We start from the raw sequence: 22,419 nt of genomic DNA, 5'->3' as shown, positions 1-22,419 counted from the left end.
GGAGTAAGAAACCTCTGCCAAACCTTCTACCCCAACAGCCAGATTTATATGCCAGTGAAAGACCACTCCAGCCATAAACCAGGAAGAAGCTCTTGTAGAAATAACCCTTCTCATTAAGTCCTCGTTGAGATGCATGGTGCAGTTCATCTCTTGTTTGATCTACAGCTCCAGCATGTCCAGACTTCAGCCAACATCTTGTAGGTGATGTTTTCAAATTTCCTCTCAGTATGATGAAAGACTGAAAGTTTAATTTATAAAAAGAAATAATCTCAGCTCCTGAAGCTGAAATTTCAATTTCATCACCTTGCCCAGGAGCTGGGACCTTGGCACAGATGGATAGCATTTATCTGTTAATCCAGACCCGAGCGAAGAAAGGAAGAAAAAGCTTGTTGTTAGAGGACTAAAGAGAGAAATAATTTTGGGGGTCTGCTCATATCCAAGACTCAAAAAGCACTGATGCATTGAGGCCTTAAAGTGTATTTTTGCAGAGGTCAAGTGCACGTCCCCAGCATGGAATGATCAGAATAAAAATTGGCATTAAATTCTGTGTGACTGAAACCTTGATTCAGAGTCACTGCAAGTGAAAACCATAGAGAACATGAAACGCTGTTAGAGTTGTACTACAAGGCTTTGAATTTTTTTTTCCCTACCCCTCTGGTGCATGATGTTCCTGCAATTAATTTAGTCTATGTTTCTAACAATGTGTGTGCAGAAGGAGGGGGAGTAAATTGATTTTTGGTTTTCCTTGTATCAAAACAGTGTGGCTTGCTAAAGGAAGAGCTTACATTTCAGCCTCAACATATATCTCTGTCACATCCTGGATAATCCTTGAAAGATACTCCAAAGAGTAGATTTTGGGGAGTAAAAAAAGATGCACACAGAGGCGTGCAGGAGGACCTGTGTGCTGCTGCTCACAGAAGACAGGTGAAGATGGGGACCGTGCACAGGGATGTTGGATGCTGGCATCAGCAGCACACAACTGCCTGGAGGCCACCCAACAGAAATGGCTTGGACAGACAAGGATGAGGATGGGAACTCACTGGCAAATTACTTGTGATCTTGCCATGACTCACTACAGAAACTTCCCTACCTCAGCTCATCTTCCTTACACATCTTTACTGGTGACTGATTCGTGGCAGTCTGTTTTTTTTCAAGCTTAGAAAGCCACCCAAACACACAAGCACTGAGTAATTACCATACATGTCTAGCACCTAAATAAATAAAAGTGCTTGCCCTGCACTTTTCTGATCCAAAGCGTTGTAGACTCTGAGTAATCACTTCTAAACCTGTGTTACAGATGTTTGTGTTGCTTTCCCGGGCCTGCCAGCAAGAAAGCTGAGGTGGAGGATGAGCCTGATGTCCTGGAAAAGCCGCAGAGTCAGACTGAGTGAGCAGGGGTGTGGCAGAGCTTTTCGGCTCCTCTTGCTGCACAGAGCCTTTCCACAAAGGCAGAGCCAGGACTCGTCTGTATTTCTCTTCCTGCTGTCCTTCTGAACACCATTCTGGACACAAATGTCCACAATTTCATGGACTAAATACCTTCAAGCTTATACCTTCCAGGAGATGCACATTACCTAATCTTCTTCAAGCCTCTGTATGGTTTATACTGCAGCTGATCCCAAAGCATGAGCAAGAGAAAAAAACAGTGGTGGAAATCCAAGGAAAGAAGGAAGCCAGAGCAGCTCTGACAGCTTTTATGTCTCCTCCTAAAGTTGCCATGGACATACATGGATGGGGGAAGCACATGTACCCATGTCTGTCACTCACAGCAGTTTGGAATGGGGGTAAGAGGACCTATCACCCCAAGGCATTTTCCTGAATGAGCTGCTGGAGATCTTTGCTGCTGCCTCCCATAGCCACCTCCTGGCTCAGTAGAGCTGGTGGCACCAGTCTCCTCCAGCAGTGCCTGCAAGTGTATGGGAAGCAGGCAGAGGCAAGGCTGAGGAAATGGGGAGGTATAGAGGAGGGTGGATGGATCAAGTGTCCAGAACAGAGAAAGAAAATTGAAATCCCATAGAGGGAACCCTTCCTTCTCTTGGAAGGCACTTTGAAGGGCTGTTTTAAAAGATTCATGCAGTGGACTGAAGAAGAAGAAGACATGCTTGAGGTTCAAGCACATATTGCTTTCAGGTATGTTCATGGGGCATTTAGGGACAGCTTGATCTATTTAAGATGCAGAAGACAGTCCAAGATATACTGAAAATTTGGAACAAAACTGAGGGACATTATGTTGGTACAACCAGATAAACAGTCTGTTCCTCTTTCAAAGTAAAGTAGATTTTACTATAGTTATTTCTTCATTATATCCTCCTGTTTTGTACTTCAGATGAGTGCTGTACCCAGAGAATGAAACTGCTTTGTATCCACATGGCTGGGGGAAGCTGCTCAGGTCTGGCTGGGGAATGAAACCTGTCCCTGGCAAGAAGATACCCATAAACAGTGAAAATTTACAATTTGTCAAAATTGTACAGAGAGTCTTTTAATTAAAAGAAAAGTAAAGCAAGGCAAAACAAACCCCAACCTAATTATGTTAGTCTCATGATGATGGATTCAGCCTACTCTTACTTTACCTTCAGCTCTCCTTTTTCAATGGCTGGGAATGGATATACATATTCGATGCTCACCCTGGTTCCAGAACTGTATTCAGTCCAAAATGTAAAATTGCTTTGTTTAAATGTCCTTCTTAAGTCTCCAGCCTTGAAGCTTTCATTCGTCAGTGAAGTGCCAGTGTTCAGACCCTGGCTTTCATCTGGAGGCAGGAGTGTCAGTGTTTCATCCTTAGGGTGTCAGAGGTTTCCAGTCAGATGTTGGACAAAACTCCACTTTTCAAGGAGACTCTCACAAACTGTTGGAGCTTTCTGAGCCTATTTTGTCCAAGAAAAAATATTTTAGATCCATAATAAGGAGTTTATTCCAGATCTTTTCCTATTTTGTATGCAATATTTTAGTTATGGTTTTACTCATGCCAACACCACGGACTGCTATTTGATTATGGTTCCTGTGAATGAAGTAAATAGCTCTGCATTCCAGCTCACAATAATAACACAGCTATATTCTTAGTTGGCCTTGGCCAAGACGAGCTATTAAAATGAGTTTTGTTTTGTCACGTTTCATCTTCTGAATCATCTTCAGGAAGTGTGGATCTGGTGGAGAGGCACTGAACAGGCAGGAAAAACACTAAGGTGATCCTCTCATGCCAGGATCTGCTGGAACAAAAGCAATAATGTTCCTTGTCTCTTAATGCTGTGCAAAGGTGTGTGTGGAAAAAGGCACATTTTTTAATGTGTTCAAAATACAGCCCCCTTTTTTTGCCAGTTGTAACTCATGGTGAAATGCCTGTGCTGACTCTCCTCTGTCTTCTGCTGCCGGGAGGTGGGCAGTGGAAAACACAGCATCAGGCTTTGTCAAGTGCTTCCCTGTTACTGGAGAAATTTTGTTCTGATAGGGTGAAAAGAAGGTTATTTCATATGGCTTGAACTGTGCAGCCTGTACAATCATTAGGAAGCTTTGACTGTGTTATAAATAACTTGTGATACTAGCACAGCTTTGTGCAGGTGCCTCTCTGAAGCTCTTACCTTGGCAGCTGCTGTCAGCAGCCTCCCCTAACGTGGAGGCAGCCCATGATGGCAGTCACTGGTGGGGATGGTGGGCTGGAGACACCATCCTTGTGCTCACTGTGTGATGCTGTGCCTTCTGCTTTGCTGCACATGAGGAAAGCTCAAGCCCTTTCCGCTCCTCACACTCACCACCCCATGTTCTCCTTGGCATAGGCTCATTACTTTATTTGTCTAGGGTTGCATCCGTGCCTGGATCCCATAGGCCCTTGGTAAGGATCCAACATCACTCATTGCATGGGAACACCTTTTTTTTGAAGGGACCAGAAAATTTCAGGGCAGTCAGGAGAGAAGCCTTCTCCTCAGCAGAACAAACCTCTGAGCAGCTGCCAATTAGCTGCTGTAACGGCTCAAGATGTCAGGTAGTGTTTGAAAGCCAGAGATTTATAATCCAGAGTCACATAAGCTCTATGGCAAATCAAATCTGTGATGGAAAAAAAAAAAAAACCCACCCTGTAATAAAAAGATTCAGCACAGGAAGTCTGATAAACTGTTAATTTTACTTAGGATAATTACAGTATTTACATCTAGGTAGCGCTGACAGTCCAAGGCTTTGATATACTCTAATGTGATTTATGGGCAGCAGAAGGGAGCTGGGTTGAGCTCATCTCCCCACCTCAGGCACATCTGCTCTATGTGCAAAGCTCTGATGAACACGTGCTGCCACAATAGAGAGGACTGGCCACAGGTGCCTCCTGTCAGAGGCATGACATCTTCATGGGCTGCTGCTCAGAGATGACCAGGGGTTATTAAACACTAATGAAGATACTACAGTTACAGACAGCTCAAAGAGCTTGGCAATGCACTAAAGGGAGTGAGCCTAAACTGGTATGCTGATTCCAGAAGAGAAGTGGGAAAGGAGAAAGTAAATGAGGCTCCCTCATCTTCCAGGATCTCCTTTTAGTCCTTCAGTAGATGGCTGATCAACAGTGGCCTCAAACCCAGGCCCACCATCATCACCTGTAGCTCCATTCTGCCAATGCAACCTACAGCACAGGTGAGGAAATGGCCACAAAACAAGTAATGGCTGAGATTCTAACCATGATTTGCAGCACAAATGCTGCAGTTGCTTGTGATTTTCAGGATTTGTTGTGTCCCTCTCCCATGGATGCCATCCTGCCCCTTGGAGGTCTCTCATCATGCAGGATGAGCCATGTCAGTGAGGTGGTGGAGGTAGTCACAACCCGGGACAGAAATATTGCATGAGCACAGTGGTTGCAGAAACACTAAAACCAATTTTTGAGAGAGATGTCGTATGTAATATGGGAGCAGAAGGAGCATCTCAGGTTTAAAAGGTGGGTGGTGCCTGGACCAAAAAGATAACGTGGTTTGGGTTTAGCATCAGCTGACTATTGTCTGAAATGAAGCTGAGGCTCATGGGTGACATCAGGGGGCATGGGAACAAGGTCTGGGAAATAGGTAAAAATCCCCTGAAACAAATCCAGCATGGGCCTTTCTGCTTTCTGAATTTTACCCTCCTGGAAGTTGTGTCCAATAGACTCATTGGGATTCATGTTTAGCTGAAACATCTCAAGAAGATTCCCCATGGATAAAATGATATCTGTCCTAAAATGGCTCAAAAAGGAAGGGGTATCTAATTTTGCCTCCTACCTGGGAGCAACACTTCTTTGCCATCTTACTGCCTCACTGGGAAGGCACACAGTGGCGCCAAGAGACACCCAAAATATCCACCATGAGGACAAAATATCCACTGTGAGGACAACTTTGTGTTGATTCTCACACGAGTCCCATTAGGGAGTCTTGGAAGGTTTCTGTAGAAACCAGAGGCTCAGGACAATCCTTGCAGAGCTGTTGTCCTGCTTTGTAGACTTTAATCTCTGAAAATTGCACAGATCAGTGATCTATGAGTATTAAAATGTTTGGTCTCCACTTAGTTAGGCAGAGAGATGGATGGCCACTCACTCTGCATGGAGCACTGGGACATGAGAGCTTTGGCACCTGGAGCCATCTCTCATCCCCGAAACCAAACATGAGTAAAAGGGTTTTGTGACAAGGATAATGACTTGTACACTGAAACCATGCAAAACTGAACTTGTGTTTTACAGAAAAGGCTGCAGCTCTGGGGTGGATTTTGGCAAGCACGTGCCTCCAAAAATCCACAATACTGACATTTGGTAAAGGGTGGGAAGGGGGAGGAGCACATAAAACGTCCAAGCCCATGTTTTTCATTAAAAAATCATAATGTTTCATGTCTAAAATATCAAAATTATTAATTTCAATGCATCCAATACAACTGTGATGAAGAGACTGCTCCAACAGCATATCACTTCTCTCCGTGAGTGGACAGAAGATGAATGTCCTTTTTGATCTGCATTGAAAATGGTGTCTTCTAGGACATGGGAGAGGAAGGAGGATGAAAAGGATATTAGGCAGGCTGTATCTCAAGAGAAGAAAACTCCCTTTAATCCCCTTCCCAGCAAATAAACATCAATTTGAGATCCAGCACAGGAAGATGAAGAGCACATGGAGAGTAAGAACAGCACAATCAGAAGAAAAGCACACATTCTCAAGAGCACCATCAGAGCACTGGCACTTTGCATTCCCATCCCATCCCTACCATGCTGGTACATCTGATTCCTTTCCAGAGGAAACTGCTCTGTTGTGTTCCTGGTTTATATGTTGGAGCAGTGAGGTCAGGACTTACCTTTCATGCAAGGACAAAGAAATCAGGTGATGGAGCCATATTCACAGTCATATGTAAAGAAAAGGCAGCAAACAGGCAAATTCCAGACTGCTGCAGTGGAGTGGGTAAATTCTTCAATGCAACAGGCAGTGGTGCATCCCCACACTCAGATTCAGCTTCTCCAAAATCACCCCACAATCAGATTCAGCTTCTCCAAAATCAGTTGGTGCTAATTTTCAATTTCCAATGGACCTTCAAATCAAACCTCAAATGCCTTTTTTTTTTTTTTGCTTTTGCAAACGGGACCATTGCTGGGTATGGCAGGATGCAAAGACCTGGCGAGGTACCCCTTTTGTGTCCAATGGAGAGAGGCTGGAAAGCTGCTAAAAAAGGGAAAGAACAAGCCAATGCCCTGTTGTTGTGAAGGAGTCAAGTAGCAGAGAGACAAAACAGAACTTGCAGCACCTTGGCTTCTGGGATTTAATGCAATGTCAGCCCAGGCGAGCCCAAAATCACCCAACTAACATCCTCCCTCAGGCTGCAGAGGAAGGGCACCACTGGTACCTTGGATCTCCATGGGAACCATATCAGAGAGAGGGGAAATAAAAGAGGAGAGCAGAGAACAGACCAGAGTGAGCAGCAGGGAATGGGGAGAGGGCGGTGGTGGGGTGAGGGGCATGTGGAAACCATCCATGCACCAAGGTGTCCTGTGGTGAGCAATAACAGGCTTACTGTAAAGCCTGCCGCACTGGGGAGGAAAACTGAGCAATGTATGGAGCCTCTGATGGGGAATGGTGTGTTTCCTCACAGCAGATTAAACCAGCAGCAATATTGGCAGAGGGAGCTTGTGAGGAAAAGCAAAAGCAGGCAAGAAGAGCTTGCTCTTCCCACAGGTTTTGTGGGGAGAAGGTGGTGAGCAAAGCAGGGAGACAAAGGATGTTTCTCTACACCCATCCTCCTCTTCCCCTCCAGCCCCCAGAAGAACCTGCATTAGGAAAATACCCTCAGCAGTGTCACCTCCTCCTCTTTTTCTCCAGCCATGGCCTGGGAATCTCTAGGCAGTGATGGCTGTCACCCAGGCTGGGATGAGCAACCTGGGGTGCCAGTGTCTCCTCCTACAGTGCCAAGGAGTTCATCCCCTTGTTGGATAGCAAAGCAGCTGACATAGGGCAGAAGGATGGGAGCTCATGGTGGTCCAGGAGAGGGCTGGCAGTGTGCTGGCCATGCAACACTTCACAGGCATCAACTCCACACCCTGCAAGTGCCTTTCTGCTGTTCCATGACAGCACCACATTATTGCAGCCCAAATACAATGGGAGATCACCCACACATTGGCAAAGGGATGGGCTTGTGTTCTTCATCAAGGGTGGGCCCCATCTTCCAGAACACCTCCTTGCCTGCCTGACAATGGGAGCAACACAGAGACTTAGTCTTGGTCTCTGCCTGTGCCCATCTCTGAGTTATCTTCTCCCCCTCCCCCATTCTTGGCTGCTCCTTTTAACTCAAGGAATGAAACTCCAGGCAGAGTCAGTCAGGGAAGTGGAGTTACTGCCATTCTCTGCCCTGATGCCTTTGGAGGAGGCAGTTTTTTAGAAATAGTGCAGATCTTCCCAAGTGGGTGCTCCCCTCCTGGAAGCTCAGCTCTCTGCCTCACAGGCTTTGCTGCAGCTCACACACCACCAGTGTGCTGACATGGCCCCAGACCACTTGGGAATGCCATCAGTTTCTTTATGAGGAGATGGTGGGAGAAGGATGACAGCTGCAAGCCCCTTTCTTACTTGCACACAGACAACGCCACACTCAAAGGTGTATTTTCTCACATGTGGTTGGGGTTTCACCATCACACCTGACCATAGAGAAGTGGGAGCACCTCCTGGGGCTCCCCTGCAAGGGGTATTTGCACAAAACCACACAAAGCAATTGCAAAGCTTCCTCATCCCAGCCCAAACAGCTGCATCTCCACAGATACTCCCTCCTTATCTGACTGTGGCAGGAGGACATGATGATGAAGTTCACTCCATAGAGTGTTGCTACAAATCTGGAAAACTGGTTGAGGCTTCAGCCATTTTTCTCAGACATCAGGCATTTTTCAACCAGCAGACTCCTGACAGCCTGGCATTTTTTAAATGTACGGTCTGTAGTGATTTTGACAGGAAAATTCCCATCCATCCCCTCCTACTTCCACACAGCCCAATGTGCTGTGTCATCCTGGCGTCACATTGTCCTGATTCTGGCATCTTAAAGCAAGACCACTGAGGGATTTAGCACACGAGGAACAGCCAATGCCATGCAGCACCTGCAGCTCATTGTCTCCTTTGCAAAAGGCAGAGAAGGAAGTCACTGTCTGGTCATTTTGGCTGCTCTCTGCCATGGGCTGCTCAGCAATGCAGCCTGCTTCAGCTGACAGACTTGTAGAAAGAATCAGAAAAGTCAAAATTACCTTCTGCTCCGCAGCAGGTCTACCAGTGATTTGTTTTTCTCTAAGCCAGGCAGCTGCAGGATACACTGTTCTCTGCAGTTTTAACTGTCATTCTCTCCTGATTTTATTTTCAAATCCACAGTTCAAATGCATTCTCCATTTATAGGAAGGGCAAATGGCACCGACATGGTCTTTTCTCTCCTGTGCACCTATCTTCCCCACATGATACTTAAAAATGTGCCCTATTCCTCCTTCCTCCCCAAGAAGCTCTCTGTATTTTGCAAAAAGGAGAAGCTGTAGTCAAAATGGTTGTTGCTACAGGAAAAAAGGCAGTGGGAATAAATGGGCTTTCTCCCACATCTAGCAGGGGTGGAGAGGCTGAACAGTAAGTTAGGACAGAGTGAGACCAGCCCGAGCAAGCAAACATTCCCTGGGGAAATGGGGCACTTTGTGCCCTTGGATAAAAGAGATCTCTTGTACCTTCACCTGGTGCTGCCTGTGCCACACAGCTTCTCTCTGAAGCTTTTCCTTGTCTCTCCAAGCATAAGCCTTAATTCACTACAGAAAACAGAGCTGCAGGCAGCCCTGTGCTGCAGCAGCCATGGCCCATCACCTGTGCAGCAGGGGAAGTGGCAGCAGGGCCACTGCAACCAGCAGCAGATGAAAAAGGATTTTCTTTCCTGGCCATGTAAGCAGTTGGTGCTTTACACTCTGTATTTTTCCATTTGTGAAAACCAGGTTTGGGACAGACACTACAAAAGCATCTGAAATCAAATTTAACAGAGTTTTACGCACTGCAGCAGAGCAGAGTTTCAAAGGGTGTTTAGGGGAGAGTGCCTGTAGCCAGCCATTTGGAGGGTACATTAAAAAAAAAAAGACAATAAAAATCCCCTTGTCTTTCTGCAGGCACAGCCTTAAGCAAATGCACACAAAGCCACAGAGGAGAGGAAAACGTTTCTGTCCCCAGCTAAAACAAATATGCCCAGGGCAATATGCACAGATGAAAGAGAGATGAATCAGAATGATGTAGCTGGACCCAAAACAAAGTTCTCAAGGATATAAATTGGTGAGCATCTGGGTACCAGGTCCTGAAAAACCAAACACTGCAAACAAAATGGACAATCAAGACCAGGGACATCTGACATTTCCCTCATCTTGACAGGACATTAAATAGGAGTTCAAATTTCAGGGAATGGCATTTAACCTGGATCCCCCGTTGCCTGGGTGAATACTTTGACCACTGTTGAGATCATCTTCCCCCCCTCTTCTGTTCCCTTCCTGCCTCCATCACCAAAACTACCTGACAAATCCAGGATAAACTTTCTACCAAGGAACATGGTAAATAAACTGTCTAGCTATAAACTCTTCTAGTCCTACTTGTTCCTGTTTTCTTCTTAAGGGTGGAAAACAGTGAGCCATATCATTTCAGAGCAATGACACCAACTGATAAAATAATCCTGACATTTGCTTGCTGCAGATTAGAGAAAGCCCCAGCAATTACAGAAAACCGCAAGTTTTGGTTCTCTCAATGGCCATCTTTAGCCCCTATCACTACAGTACACTAATGTTTAACATCAGCTATCAAATTTCCCATCCTCAGTAACTAGCAAAAAAAAATGGCATCCAAAGATGGCATCATGAATAGTCAAGGACAGAAATCTACCATGTCTAACACTGCTGACATAAAGAGGCAGCCTTTTGTAGCAGGAAGAATTTCTTGGATGCTGTTTCAGTTCCCAGCATCTGCTGAGGCTGTTGACATAGAGGGCAAAATTTGATGCAGTAGGGATACCAGGCCATTTGGCAGAGGAGACACCAAACAGAACATTATGTAGTTTTCAAAGGAATGATTTTTGGCCACTTGGACTTGAACTGGGAAAAATACCACTAGAAAGCAAATAAAGAATTGGTTTGCTTATATACTGCTTACTTTTAGCTTTCCAGCCAGTCTAGCACATGAATTTCCTGAGTTTACTTTCACTCAACACATGAAAGCACTTTATGAACACTGACAAAAAGTGACATCCCATTTCTGTTCCCCAAATCTAAACAGCTGGAACTGGGAAGTTAGTGAAAATTTCCTCTGCAGGGAAGGTGGTCCAGTCAAACTCAAGAGTAGAAGTGAGAGAATAGTTTCTAATGATGACACAACCCCTAATTGTATAGATCATCATTTCAACTCTGCTCTAATAAAGCATGTCCACACAAAAAGCTATTTGCATAAACTACTCTTAGCCAGGCCATGTCCTGCACCCACTGCACTACACAATGGAGCTTAACACCAACCTCAGTGAGCCAAAGGTGTGGTTCTCATTTGTGTGGGAGTAGAACCAAACTCACAGTCAAAAGCCTGGCACAGCAAAAAAGAAGCACTCCCCAGCTAAAGAGTTAAGCTTAGTTTAAGTCCCCAGTCTGCAGATAATTCTCCTCCCTCATGCTCTGACTGCCCGCTCCTGAACACAAGACAAAAAACTTTGACAGGAAGCTCCAGCAGGACTTTATTCAATGGTATACAATAGGAAGAAATTAGCATGAAAGAGGAATTGTATACATTACTGACTTTCCAAGTCACTAAAACAAACCCATGGTGACAAGAACAATTGAGTTCGATGACATAACAAGAAGCGTGGGACCATCTCTCTAGTGTCCATACCTGCAAATAGATAATATGTTAATGCTCTTTTAAAAATTTCAATTCATAGGAGTGCTGGTCTGGGTGGATTTATTTTCATTCTACCACAGCATAATTAACATATAAATGGGTGAAATACTATTAAGGAAATCTTAGGAAGTTCTCCACATTTTACTTCCCCTAAAAATCTACCCAGTTAGAAGAGAGCCCATGTGGAGAGATCTTGGTATCAGTTATCTTTTGCCCTGAATCCCACTTCAAATATATCTGGCATAAGGCAAGACCAAAATTTGTCACAGCCCCAGACTGAGCACAAATCAGAAAATATTAATTCATGTCTCTGTTTCTCATCATGCTGTCCATGCAATATGAAGTGATCAGCCAGACAACATGGACTCAGTTTTCATTGTGTGTTCAGGAAAACATCTTAATATCAAAACCATGGTACTTCAGTTGTCACGTCAATGATGATTTGCAGAACTGTCTACCAGAGCCCAGACACAATCCTCAACAGTTATAATACCTGTTTTGCTTTTTTTCAGTCTGGACTCTGACAAGAATTTTTTTTTTAAGTGGTTGGGGAGAAGAACAATCTGAGTTAAGATTACTAGATTAATCTTACAGTTAAGATTACTAGATCAATGGTGCAGAATGAAGGAAGTGATAGGCAAACTTCCTAACTATTCTCAATGGACAATTACTTCTCAAAATATGACAATCCCTCAAAAAGCCATTCTTGGATCTCCTACTACTATTCTTGACAGGAAACCTTTAAAAAACATTATAAAACAAACAATACAGCAATTAAAAATAAATGGACCAAAGCTGCAGGAATGGCTACATGGACACTTGATTTCCAGATGCTAGGAAATCAGCTGTATTAATCTCTGAGGCTATCAGAGTTATAAAACAAATCATCAAGATAACAGAGGGACCCAATAAGATCCCTAGCACCTCAGCAGTAATACTTTGGAACCCAAGCAGCTGAATTCAGGTCATCCTCTAAACCCAAATTGCTCTTGCAGCAGCACACTATTCACCTGAGACTCTAGCTTATTCCATTTCTCTCCTGCTCTCCATTCTTTAGAGAGAATGTCAGTAGAAATCACTACTTTTTAACAGCTCCTACATAGCCCACAGCTGCTTGGACTCCCTTCAGAGCTCACTTAGAACCAGGTGACTAAGGAAAGAACCTCTCTGAACAGCAACCATGCCCTCAGACACATCAATCTGATACTGATCATTTATATTTACAGGACAAGTGGACTTTTCACCTTGCAATCTGTGCAGGATACGTACTTTTGGAACTCCCATTCCCTGTTGTCCAGCGGACATACTTGGCGAGTTTTGAGCCAGCGAGAGATGCAGTGGAAGTGGAAAGCGTGCTGGAAGACAAAGTGCAGATCACATCATTTCAGAGTGTATGAATGCACCTCAATGCAAAAACTACCACTGAAAGCATCACAGGAAGAAGAGAGTTTGCAGGCAAAGGTGGGGACGACTGATTAGTCAATTAGCTGATAAACACCAAGGAATTGATCCACATTTTCACAGAGGAGGAAACATTAGTGAAACGGCAGCAGGGAGCCTGTTCCACAGTGCATACTGTGGCAACTGACTGACTTCTAATGAAGGAGGGAGTGCAGAGTTTTAGCAGCTGCCAAAATTGGCAGAGCAGATGCTGATAAGAAGCATAATCAGAAAGAAAGGAGAGGATTTCAGAGTGAGTAGCAGGGATGACATGAATGTATATATGCTGAAGGAAGCTTTCTGTCAGTTTGCAGGAGATAACAGAGCCTGAAGAAAAAGGAATTTGCAAAATTAGAAAAAAAAAAACCCTAATTTATGTATTTGATAAGGGCAACTGTTCTCTTACCCCATACAGCTACTTAAAACCAACGTTCCACTTGTGGTCACTCTCACACACAACAACATAATTTTGACATTAGAATATCCTGACATGGTTTAAAATTTTGCCCTTGTCCTCTGCAGACAGAATTGCAACATTTATGGTCCTGTTCCAGCATTGTCACGTTGTAACTCAATCCCATAGCACAGTAAAGATGGGATTGAGGATCAGGAAGTTATTCCACTATGGAATAGTTTATTTTCCAACTCAGGCCCAGGCTAGCTAAGAGGTATTCAAGTTTGGAGTTAACATGCTAGTGGGACCAATTGATTTGATCTTCCCCCAAAACTGGAAGGAAATCAGCTGGTTACCCCAGACCAACTCTTTGAATTAGCCTGCACACAGACAAATCAAACAGGCTGACTTCCAAGTTATTCTATTAGTGGGGCAAAGGAAAAGGTGCAACTTCTAGATAAACCATGATCAGGAAAATCATGCTCTATTATTCCTTAAAAAAAAAATATATATATATATATATGTATATATAGAGGCTTATCTTCCTCCCTTTGCTTCTTTGTCTTATTAGATCTCTTCATCTTTCACTTTTTTCTCTCTCTCCTTTCTACATTCTAGCAAACATAAGGACTTTAAAATTCTTATTTCTGGTGGATTATGTGAAACATGCTACAGAACTGATTCTGTCTCACATCTTCAAAAAAGGAGGATAGCATCACCCCACACAAGCTCCACAACAGAAGTTTTCCTTACATTGCAGACACCCCATGCAACTGTGCACTCCTCAGAGGTAGCCGATGCTTGGTTGGCTTGACATTCTATGCCTGTGGAAATAAAGATGGAACAAATACACACAGCAGTTGAAGATGTACATGTACTAACTGGTAGATTCCTTCATAATAGCAAATGTAGGCAGGGGAGGAGGAGCTCTTTTGTGGTGTTTAACACACCAGAAAGTATCAAGAGCTATGGTTTAATGTGCACTGTTTTTCCAAAAGTATCATTTCAAAACATTCTTAATCCTGATTTCCTCCTTCCTCTACTTTTTTAGTATTCCAAAGTTCCAGAGGGCAAGAATACATAACTCATCTGCTGGCAACATGTGTTTGTTTTCCAAATTTCAAGGATAAAGATTTTAATTTTTTCCTCTTGTGTTCACAGAGATGTCTTTTGATGATGAGTTGACATCTTAAACTTCTTACCCAGGTTTCTCTCAATACAACTTCTTATATGTTCCTGTCAGACATTATGTACTTTATTTGCATATTAATTTGCTCGTGTAATGCTGGAGCTTGCCTGTCTTTATTGTATAGTCTTGTGAAAGGTAAGTACATCCCAAAAATCCACAATAGGAAATACAGTATGATTTAGATAGGAAATACAGTATGGTTTGGACATTTTATACCTTGGAGCTGAGTTCCCAGGAGGATCCTCAACCCTAACTTTTTATGAGTTTGGGTTATGTTTTGGGCTTTTGTGTCAGATAGTGTAGATGAAGGAGATGAAAAAGAGTGAGGTAAGAAAAACAACACTGAGAAAATAAATCCTACAAGCCAGTTCTCCATTCTAAGGCCTGAACAAATCACTTCTGCTCCAGTTTAAGAATAAACTTCAGAAGAAAAAAAGATTTTTCCAACTTCTCCACCATCAGCAGCACAAACCTGTAAGACTAACATTTTACTTCTTGTTAAAGGATGCCTTTTTTAGGAGTCAAGCCCAAATGATTTTAAAAGATCTGCTGAGAGATGATCAGCCTAGAACTCAATACACGGGCTTGCTGCTTTCTTGTTTTGCAGATTTTTTTTTTCCCCTGGCAAAGAAGATGTCTGAACGAGCTCCAATTCTCTGTTCACTCTTTGTGTGCTTGAATATGCTTAGAGGAAAAGGAATTTGATTCACCAATTAAAGATTAAAAAACTTCCAAACCCCACAGGTTTGGCTGAAAAATGTGATCTCTACTTGTTCTGTCCCATTCTTCCCTTTCTCCATTTTCACACTTTTCAGGTGTGGAGGTGCACAAAATTAAAAAAAAATGCCCATTTTTTCTGAGATGCAAGGGATGTCAATTGATCTTGGTCATGAGGAACTACTCAAAACAAGAATGATGTCCTAAGAAACTCAGTAGCAACAGCTGTTCTGCAAGATTTGAGTGAACCTGTATTTATCATATGGTTAACATCAAAGATATGCTATACCACAGCAGGAAGTCCAAAGCTCAATCCTTTGCCTTGCTATAGAAGAAAACAAAATCCAGTACTTCAGTCTTAATTCCCAAATCTTTCAATACATACAGCAATAAATCTAAATCTGATTGAGAATATGGAAGGTGCTCAAGACCCTCGAAGAACTTCAATTACTTTGGATACTTGTATAAAATTCTACACCTGAGATCTTTGCAACAATTTCACTGTTACTGCAGTATGGACTCAAGGTCATGGGGCATAGTATGTTAACTTTAAAATATCTGATCAGTGTCGGTACAGTAATCGATCATGGTGAGAAGATGAGTTGTAGGAAAAGATGAGGAAATTAATCTGAAGGAAAAAAGTCAAAGAGCAGCAAAGTTTAACTCAGAAAGCCTCTGCTGAAAGCAAGGAAAATACTCCAGCACACAATATGCTTATCTTGTTTCTTCTTCTCTTTCCCTGCTAGAAACAAAATATTGGGCATATTAGACATGAAGTCCATCTAGCCCATTTTTTATGTCATTTTGCCTTTTTTTTTTTTTTTTGTCTCTCTAAGAGGCCCTAACATTAGAGCTGCATGAACACAATTTTTAATTTTCAGGATTTTAAGGACTCTGTATTTTGCCTGGGAGTAAGAAGGAAGAAAGATGGTTTAGGTAAGGAAAACAAGCACCACTGCCATTCATTTCAGTGTCACTGAAACTTTCACTGACAAACCTAAACTTTCACTGACAGTCTAAAGCATGACAGTCCCAAAAGTTTAAGAGGATGGATGAACTTTTGTGGAGGTGCCTGAGGAGGAGTCCTCTGATGGTGATGGAAAGCCCTTCCAACAAGACACCCGAGTTTAGCTCCCTCATCAAACTCACTGGGGACTACTGCCAGCACTGCTACGTTTGACTACCAAAAAAGGGCTTCCCAAAAGCTGAAGCACTTTCTGGTCTCCTGCTTGCTTCATTTCAGAAAAGGAAAATATATCAACAAATAAAAAATAAATTAAATACATGGACAATCTCCATCCTTGAATGAAAGCTGATGATCCTGGCTCTTGAAAGAAAGAGAAGCTATTTACCATCTGCTGACCCAAAAGAAGTTGTAAAAAGTGAGATAGTAACAGGTACTGGAGGAATATTGAATGACTCTTCTGTTACCTTGCTTTTGACAGAGTATCTGCAGGTGAGGACAGAAAGAGACAGCTAAAACCTGAAATACCTGAAAATAATTGTGAAAGATGCAATGGAAGCATTTCAACTGAGGGAGTTGTGGAAATGCATCTTATAAAATGGCAGCTTCTGAATCTTGGCATTGTAAGAACCAGCCCACTTCCTATGCGTTTTCTATTGCAGAAATCACCTGTCTATTTACACATCAAGAAATAAATACAAACCCATTCCATCTAATAAACATCCTGAGATTTTTCTCTGGATTCTATGCAACATATCTATCTTTGTGAAGCTGGATTCATGGTACTTGGCATGTTACCATCAAAGCAAGGGGACAGTAATTTGATGGCACATTTTACACAGTTCAAAGCTATACAGGTCATCTTACTACAATAAGACATTACACATTTTAGACCAGAAGATAATCCAATATACTAAACAAACTGTTAACACTCCCCAACTTACTATGTTGCAGTGACAACATCAGAGAGCAAGCCTTTGAAGAAAGACTAAAGTAAAATCTCAACAAAACCTGTGTCTTTCCAGAGAAGAATTAAGCCAAAACACTGAAAATATACTCATCCCTTCTGTACACTGAATACAAACCAAACTGAGGGCAGGGGGATCCTTTGAATCATATTATTACCAGTCATAAGGCACATGCATGGGGAGAACTGCATGACACCTTAGCACTGATGCCTGCCTGACTTTACAACATTAACAAACTTTCATTACCATGGCTGGCATTACTTATCACTCTTCTAATGTTTTCCCATTCTAAGTTTCTTTTTGTGGCTAGGAGTAGGAGACAATTATATCCTGCATTTTATCAAATCAAATCTTGTGCTGTTCTTCTCTGCATATTCTATTAATTTTTTCTCAATTTGCCATCACTTCACATCTTATGTCTGAAAATCTAATTAAAGGAGTTTTTAACAACATTAATGATCTGTAACAAGGAAGTAAGCAAATCCAGAGCCAACACTGATCTCGGAATACCAATTTAGATATGCCTTCTACTCTGTATGCTGTCAATTTTAGTCTGTCATTTGCAGTCCAGGCTCATAACATTGCTCATACCAATTAATAACATGTTATGCTTGAGCAACTCAAAAAGGAAAAAAAATTACCTATGCCTTTTTCCTTTACTGTTTTTCCTTATCTACCTATATGCTCTCAACCCCCACACACATATTGGTAGGGCTTTAAAAAATATTTTAAAAAGAACTGATAAACAAAATTTATTACTCAAAAATAGCACTTGTCCATTCTCCTTCCAACTCCTCCACACCTCTCCTTCATCCCATATGTCCTATTTGCTATTTATAAAAAAAAAAAAAAAACAAAAAAAACCCCAGCAAATATATGAGACTGTATTTGGTCTGTCATGGGAGGTGCAATTAATTTTGAGGCAGATTGATAGAATGAAATACACCAGCATCTCCTATCTTAAAATACATGCCTCTTATGATTAATAATTATTTTGAATTACAGGATTTTATATATTTATTCTATACATTAGTAAATTCTATAAATGCAACTTATGTTCTAATAAGTCTTTGAAATTCCATTTGCCTGTCAGCAAAATGATTTTCTCTCTAATACATTATAAACCTGAGAGACTAAGCAGTAGTCCAATGTCCACTTTCTTTTGAAACTTCTTTCCAAGACAGTACAGGCTAGAGACACTTCAAAGGGGGAAATCTTTACATTAAAGAACCTCAATTTATTTCATAATCCCTGCTCTTTTTTGTGTTATCATTCCCTGTCTAATAACCAAGAATAACCTGAAGCATGGATAGGCAGTAACTGGCTCAAAATGCAAACATACCTATCCCCAAGAAGAGAAGTGAACCTGCTTAACCCATGTTCAGACCAGTGTGTTATTAATGTTTTCTCTTTATTAAAAAAACCCAACCAAACAAACAAAAAACCCACCAAACAAAGCTTCTGAAAGTAATTTTGTAATTATTATTTAAATAAAAATCAGGTACATCCTTCAGTAGCTGTTCCTATAATCTTGAAGTCTCATTTATCTGAAGTGTTTAATTTCCATACAGTCTTATTGACAGGAAGTTGCCAATAGTATTGGTTCCAAGGGTGTCCACACAAAACCAAAGTGCAACAAAACTATTCCAATGGGATCGGGACAGGCCATGCCCAGGCACTGTGTTTGGACCTGGGCTTGTTTTGGGGAGTTCCACTAGCCTCACATTTTAGGAATATAGGCAAATTTCTGTCTGGGGTAGGCTAAAGGGTCTTCTGTCCCTCATGATTGAAACAAGATAGACAGTTACGGTGTCAACAGTACTTTGTCATTTTTGAGAAAAAAATAGAGGTTTGTACTCATTACCAATACTCTAAAGGACTGAAAACAGTGACTTCATGCATACAGACCTATTTCATGATAGAAATGAACCATCAAGATTGTACAGAAAAAAAAATTAAAATCAAATCAATACTAACAATGTAATGCTTTTCATTTCGGCATTTGATTACTCTCCTCTGTAAGTGAACAAATAATTCTCGAGGTGGCTACAAAATTCCCCCTACTATAACATGTACTAAGTTAGTTAGGCAAGGTAGGTTTTATAGAATGAGGAGTCAAATTAATTTGCTGGTCCATGCCTGTCCTTGCCAGACACAGACACAGAGAGTGTTACAAGACTTCACCTTAATGAGTGTCATCGAGAAGTTGACACTTGTAGCAACCTCCCAAACTTTGACATATAATACCTTCCTTTGTAAGCAATGCCTGTCAACCCTGAATAATTTCAGTTCCTCTTTATTATTACTCCTGTTCTCCTTTGTTGTGTTCAAAATACACTCAGCAGCATCATGTCTGTTGATCTGGCATCAAGAGATCCTACCCTTTACAAAAACGGGTGAGAAAGAAGAAGTATGGTGATAGAGGTCACAAAAATAGATTATGAGACTTCAGCATTACATAAAATACAGATCAGCAGAAGAATTAGTTACTACGTGAAAGCTCTGCTGAGTTATATCCTCAGCTGGGGTAATTTCAGCTGTTCAAACTGTGTCCCTCCCCATTTACTTACACAGATCCATAATGTGGTTTCTGCAAATGGCACAGTTATCAACCACAATGTCCCATGCCCACAGAGCCACGGCGTTCCACTGGAGAGAGGGGGAGAAAAGAAAAACAGTTGTGATTCAATTTACACTGGACAGAAATCCTCACTATTCTTCATGATGCCATGTACTTTTTGAAATAGAAAATCTGGGATATTTAGAAAAAAAAAACAACTTAGAAGTCCAGAGTAATTCTTCACCATGAGTTCAGGTTACTAGGAAGCAGTGGTACAAATCTCCCAGAAACAATGGCTCCTTCCCACTTCAAAAAGCAGGTAACTCCCACAGTCCCCCTGCCCTTTTTTTTTTTTTTTTTTTTTTTTTTTTGGTGAAACAAATGCAAACATCTGGATTTCTATTCAAGATCCACTGGAATCCAATGATGCAACAATGCATCAAGCCAAATCCTAATAGGAAAGGACAGCCCCTTGGAGAAGGACCAATTCAGATGCCATTTTTGTTAAGAGGAATTCCCATTATTTGTGGCAGTTCTTCTAGTAATCACCCTTCAAAGCAGTTGGGGTCAAGAACTAAATCTCTAATGCTACTCTCCACTGACTCCTGAAAAATCTTCCCTACAAAAGGTTAATAAGCAACAACCTATCAGCAAGGCTGGATATAAAAATTTCAAAGTACTACCAAATCAACCTTTCAAAGACTTACTTTATGCATATAAAAAAGTAATAGCACTGTCCCATGCTACTTCAGGGGAAGGGTTTGAGGATTTGAGGGCAAGCTATGCAGAAAAATATAGTACCTTTTTATTCTTCCAGACAAAACCCATAATGAGGTCTTCTGTAAACTCATTAAATAAATGAACCTGTCTTCAACATCCAAAGCAATCCACTGGTAATCAAATAATCTTCATTTACTACTTAAGTAGTATAGATTTTTTCCCCCTTACATTTTCTCAGTATATATTTGCACTGACTGTACTATAGTAAATCTTCTCTACTCTGCTCCATTTCCATCTTAATATTTCATTGCTTTCCCTCAGTTTGGGACACTAAAGAAGGACCACTGAGTTCCAAGCATTGATATAAAAAGTAGTCACAATACTACCAGATCTTTTAGGACATACACCAGTAGCAACCTCATTTTTCTTCCCAGACCTCTAACTTCAAGTCTAGCTGGCCTTCTGGCTTCCCATTCATTCTCTCATGGACTTTATCCATACTTCAAGTCAGCTGAGATAAAAGTTCTCAGCACCCTTAACTCTTCCATATACTCCAGTAGTTAATCTCTTGTCCCATTATGGTCTACTCTGATGGCCCACTCACCTGTACTGAGCCACACATGCAACAAAGGTCTTGGTACCTGGCCAGGGAGGAGGAATGCCACTGACACATAAGTGGTGCCACTTCCTACCACTCTCATTATATTTGTCCCTAATTCCAAAGGACAAGCAATTATGTCACCCAAACACTTTCTTTGGCACAGATCCAGGGGTTTTCATCATCACTGATGGCAGCTGTATTTCAAACAAACTCATCTACAAGCAGAAATCACTGGAAGTGTTTACTGATATTCAGTCTAGGGGCCACTTTTCCTCAAATGATACCTTAGTACAAGCCCACACAATCTAACTCTGCTCCTCAACACCCTCGTGAAGAGCCTCGGACCATCACCGTGACCCAGCTGACAAACTGGTGGCACTGGACAGGAAAGCGATATTATGGCTGCTCTGAGCGAGGAGGCAAAGCCAGGGTGGCACGAGGACATTTGCTCATTAACACGTTGCTATGGATCGATTTAAATAAGAAGGAGAAAAAACATCAGCCACAGCCATTTGCAGAAAGTATTTTACGCAGCACATGGGGCAGCCCGGGCGGCTGGGCCACAGCAGCCGGGCCAGAGCGGCCGGGGGTGATGGGGGGGCGGAAGCGCTCCAGAGCTGATCGCCGGCCCAAGCTGCCCAAAGGCTCTGGGTATGGAGTAGCCGAGGCCCGTCGGGGCGGCAGCGTCAGAGGGGAGCGGGCGGCGGAGCCCCGAGCAGAGCATCCCCCAAGCAGCGCATCATCCCCCGGCCAGGGCAGCCCCCGGCCGGCACGGCCCCGTCGGTGCTCCTGCTCCCGCCCCCGCCAGCCGCGCCCGCTGATTGGCCAGTTCCCGCTGCACGTGCGGCGGCCCGCCTCAGCCATTGGCTAGGACGCACGCCAGGACTCCCCGCAGGCCTCGCACCGCCCCTCCCACCGCTCCGGTGCGGAACCGGGCGCCCGGCTCCGTAAAGGGAGCGGGAAGTCTCCCCCTTCTCCGTCCCGCTCACTGGCATCAAGCCGGCCCCAACCCCCTCCATCCCTCCAGAAGCTGCCGGAGGAGCGCGCCGGCGAGGCCTCACTTTCTTCACTTCGAAGCGCTTCTTGCCGGCGCCGCTGTTGGTTCCGCTGGGGGTGTCCACATCCATTGCGGCCGCCATTTTGGGTGCGTGAATCGGCCCGTCCTGCTCCGCGCGCATGCGCGGCAGGGCGGGGCAGGGGGGCCGGAGGAGTGGGGGACGCTGGGAGGGGTCATCTCGTGGCCACGCCCCCTCTCGCATGGCGCCGGCAGGTGCGGGTGCTGAGGGCGCGGTCACGTGGGCTCGTTCACGTGGGCGCGCTGCTGAGGGCGGTGGCAGGGGCGGGGCCGCGCCGCAGTTCCCTCATCGCTCTGCCAGCGGCGTGAGGGCTCTGGGCGCCCCGCCTCGCTACAATCCCCTGCGGTTTGCCTCCCCTTCCTCTTCACGTAAGGGCTGAAGCCTCAATAAACTTCTAACTTGTTTTCGCCCATCGTCATCGAGGCAGGGCGAAGTGGGCCCGGCGGTGTTG

General features: G+C 43.2%; 1 protein-coding gene across 1 annotated transcript; it reads right to left on the bottom strand.

The window, feature by feature from the left end:
• Positions 1–11,150: 11,150 nt before the first annotated feature.
• RBX1 (ring-box 1) lies at positions 11,151–22,113 on the bottom strand. The gene is made up of 5 exons (XM_071422979.1): positions 21,954–22,113; positions 19,582–19,660; positions 13,927–13,997; positions 12,609–12,694; positions 11,151–11,330 (listed from the first exon to the last, which is right to left on the bottom strand). Exons 1-5 carry the CDS (start codon positions 22,068–22,070, stop codon positions 11,318–11,320), a joined length of 366 nt encoding a protein of 121 aa, XP_071279080.1. The 5' UTR covers positions 22,071–22,113; the 3' UTR covers positions 11,151–11,317.
• Between the last annotated feature and the right edge of the window lie 306 nt (positions 22,114–22,419).

Source organism: Agelaius tricolor, unplaced genomic scaffold (assembly GCF_023055355.1).
Source record: "Agelaius tricolor isolate 1412-34295 unplaced genomic scaffold, bAgeTri1.0.p SCAF_3, whole genome shotgun sequence".
Lineage (NCBI taxonomy): Eukaryota > Metazoa > Chordata > Aves > Passeriformes > Icteridae > Agelaius > Agelaius tricolor.
This window is presented reverse-complemented; position numbering and strand designations above follow the sequence as displayed.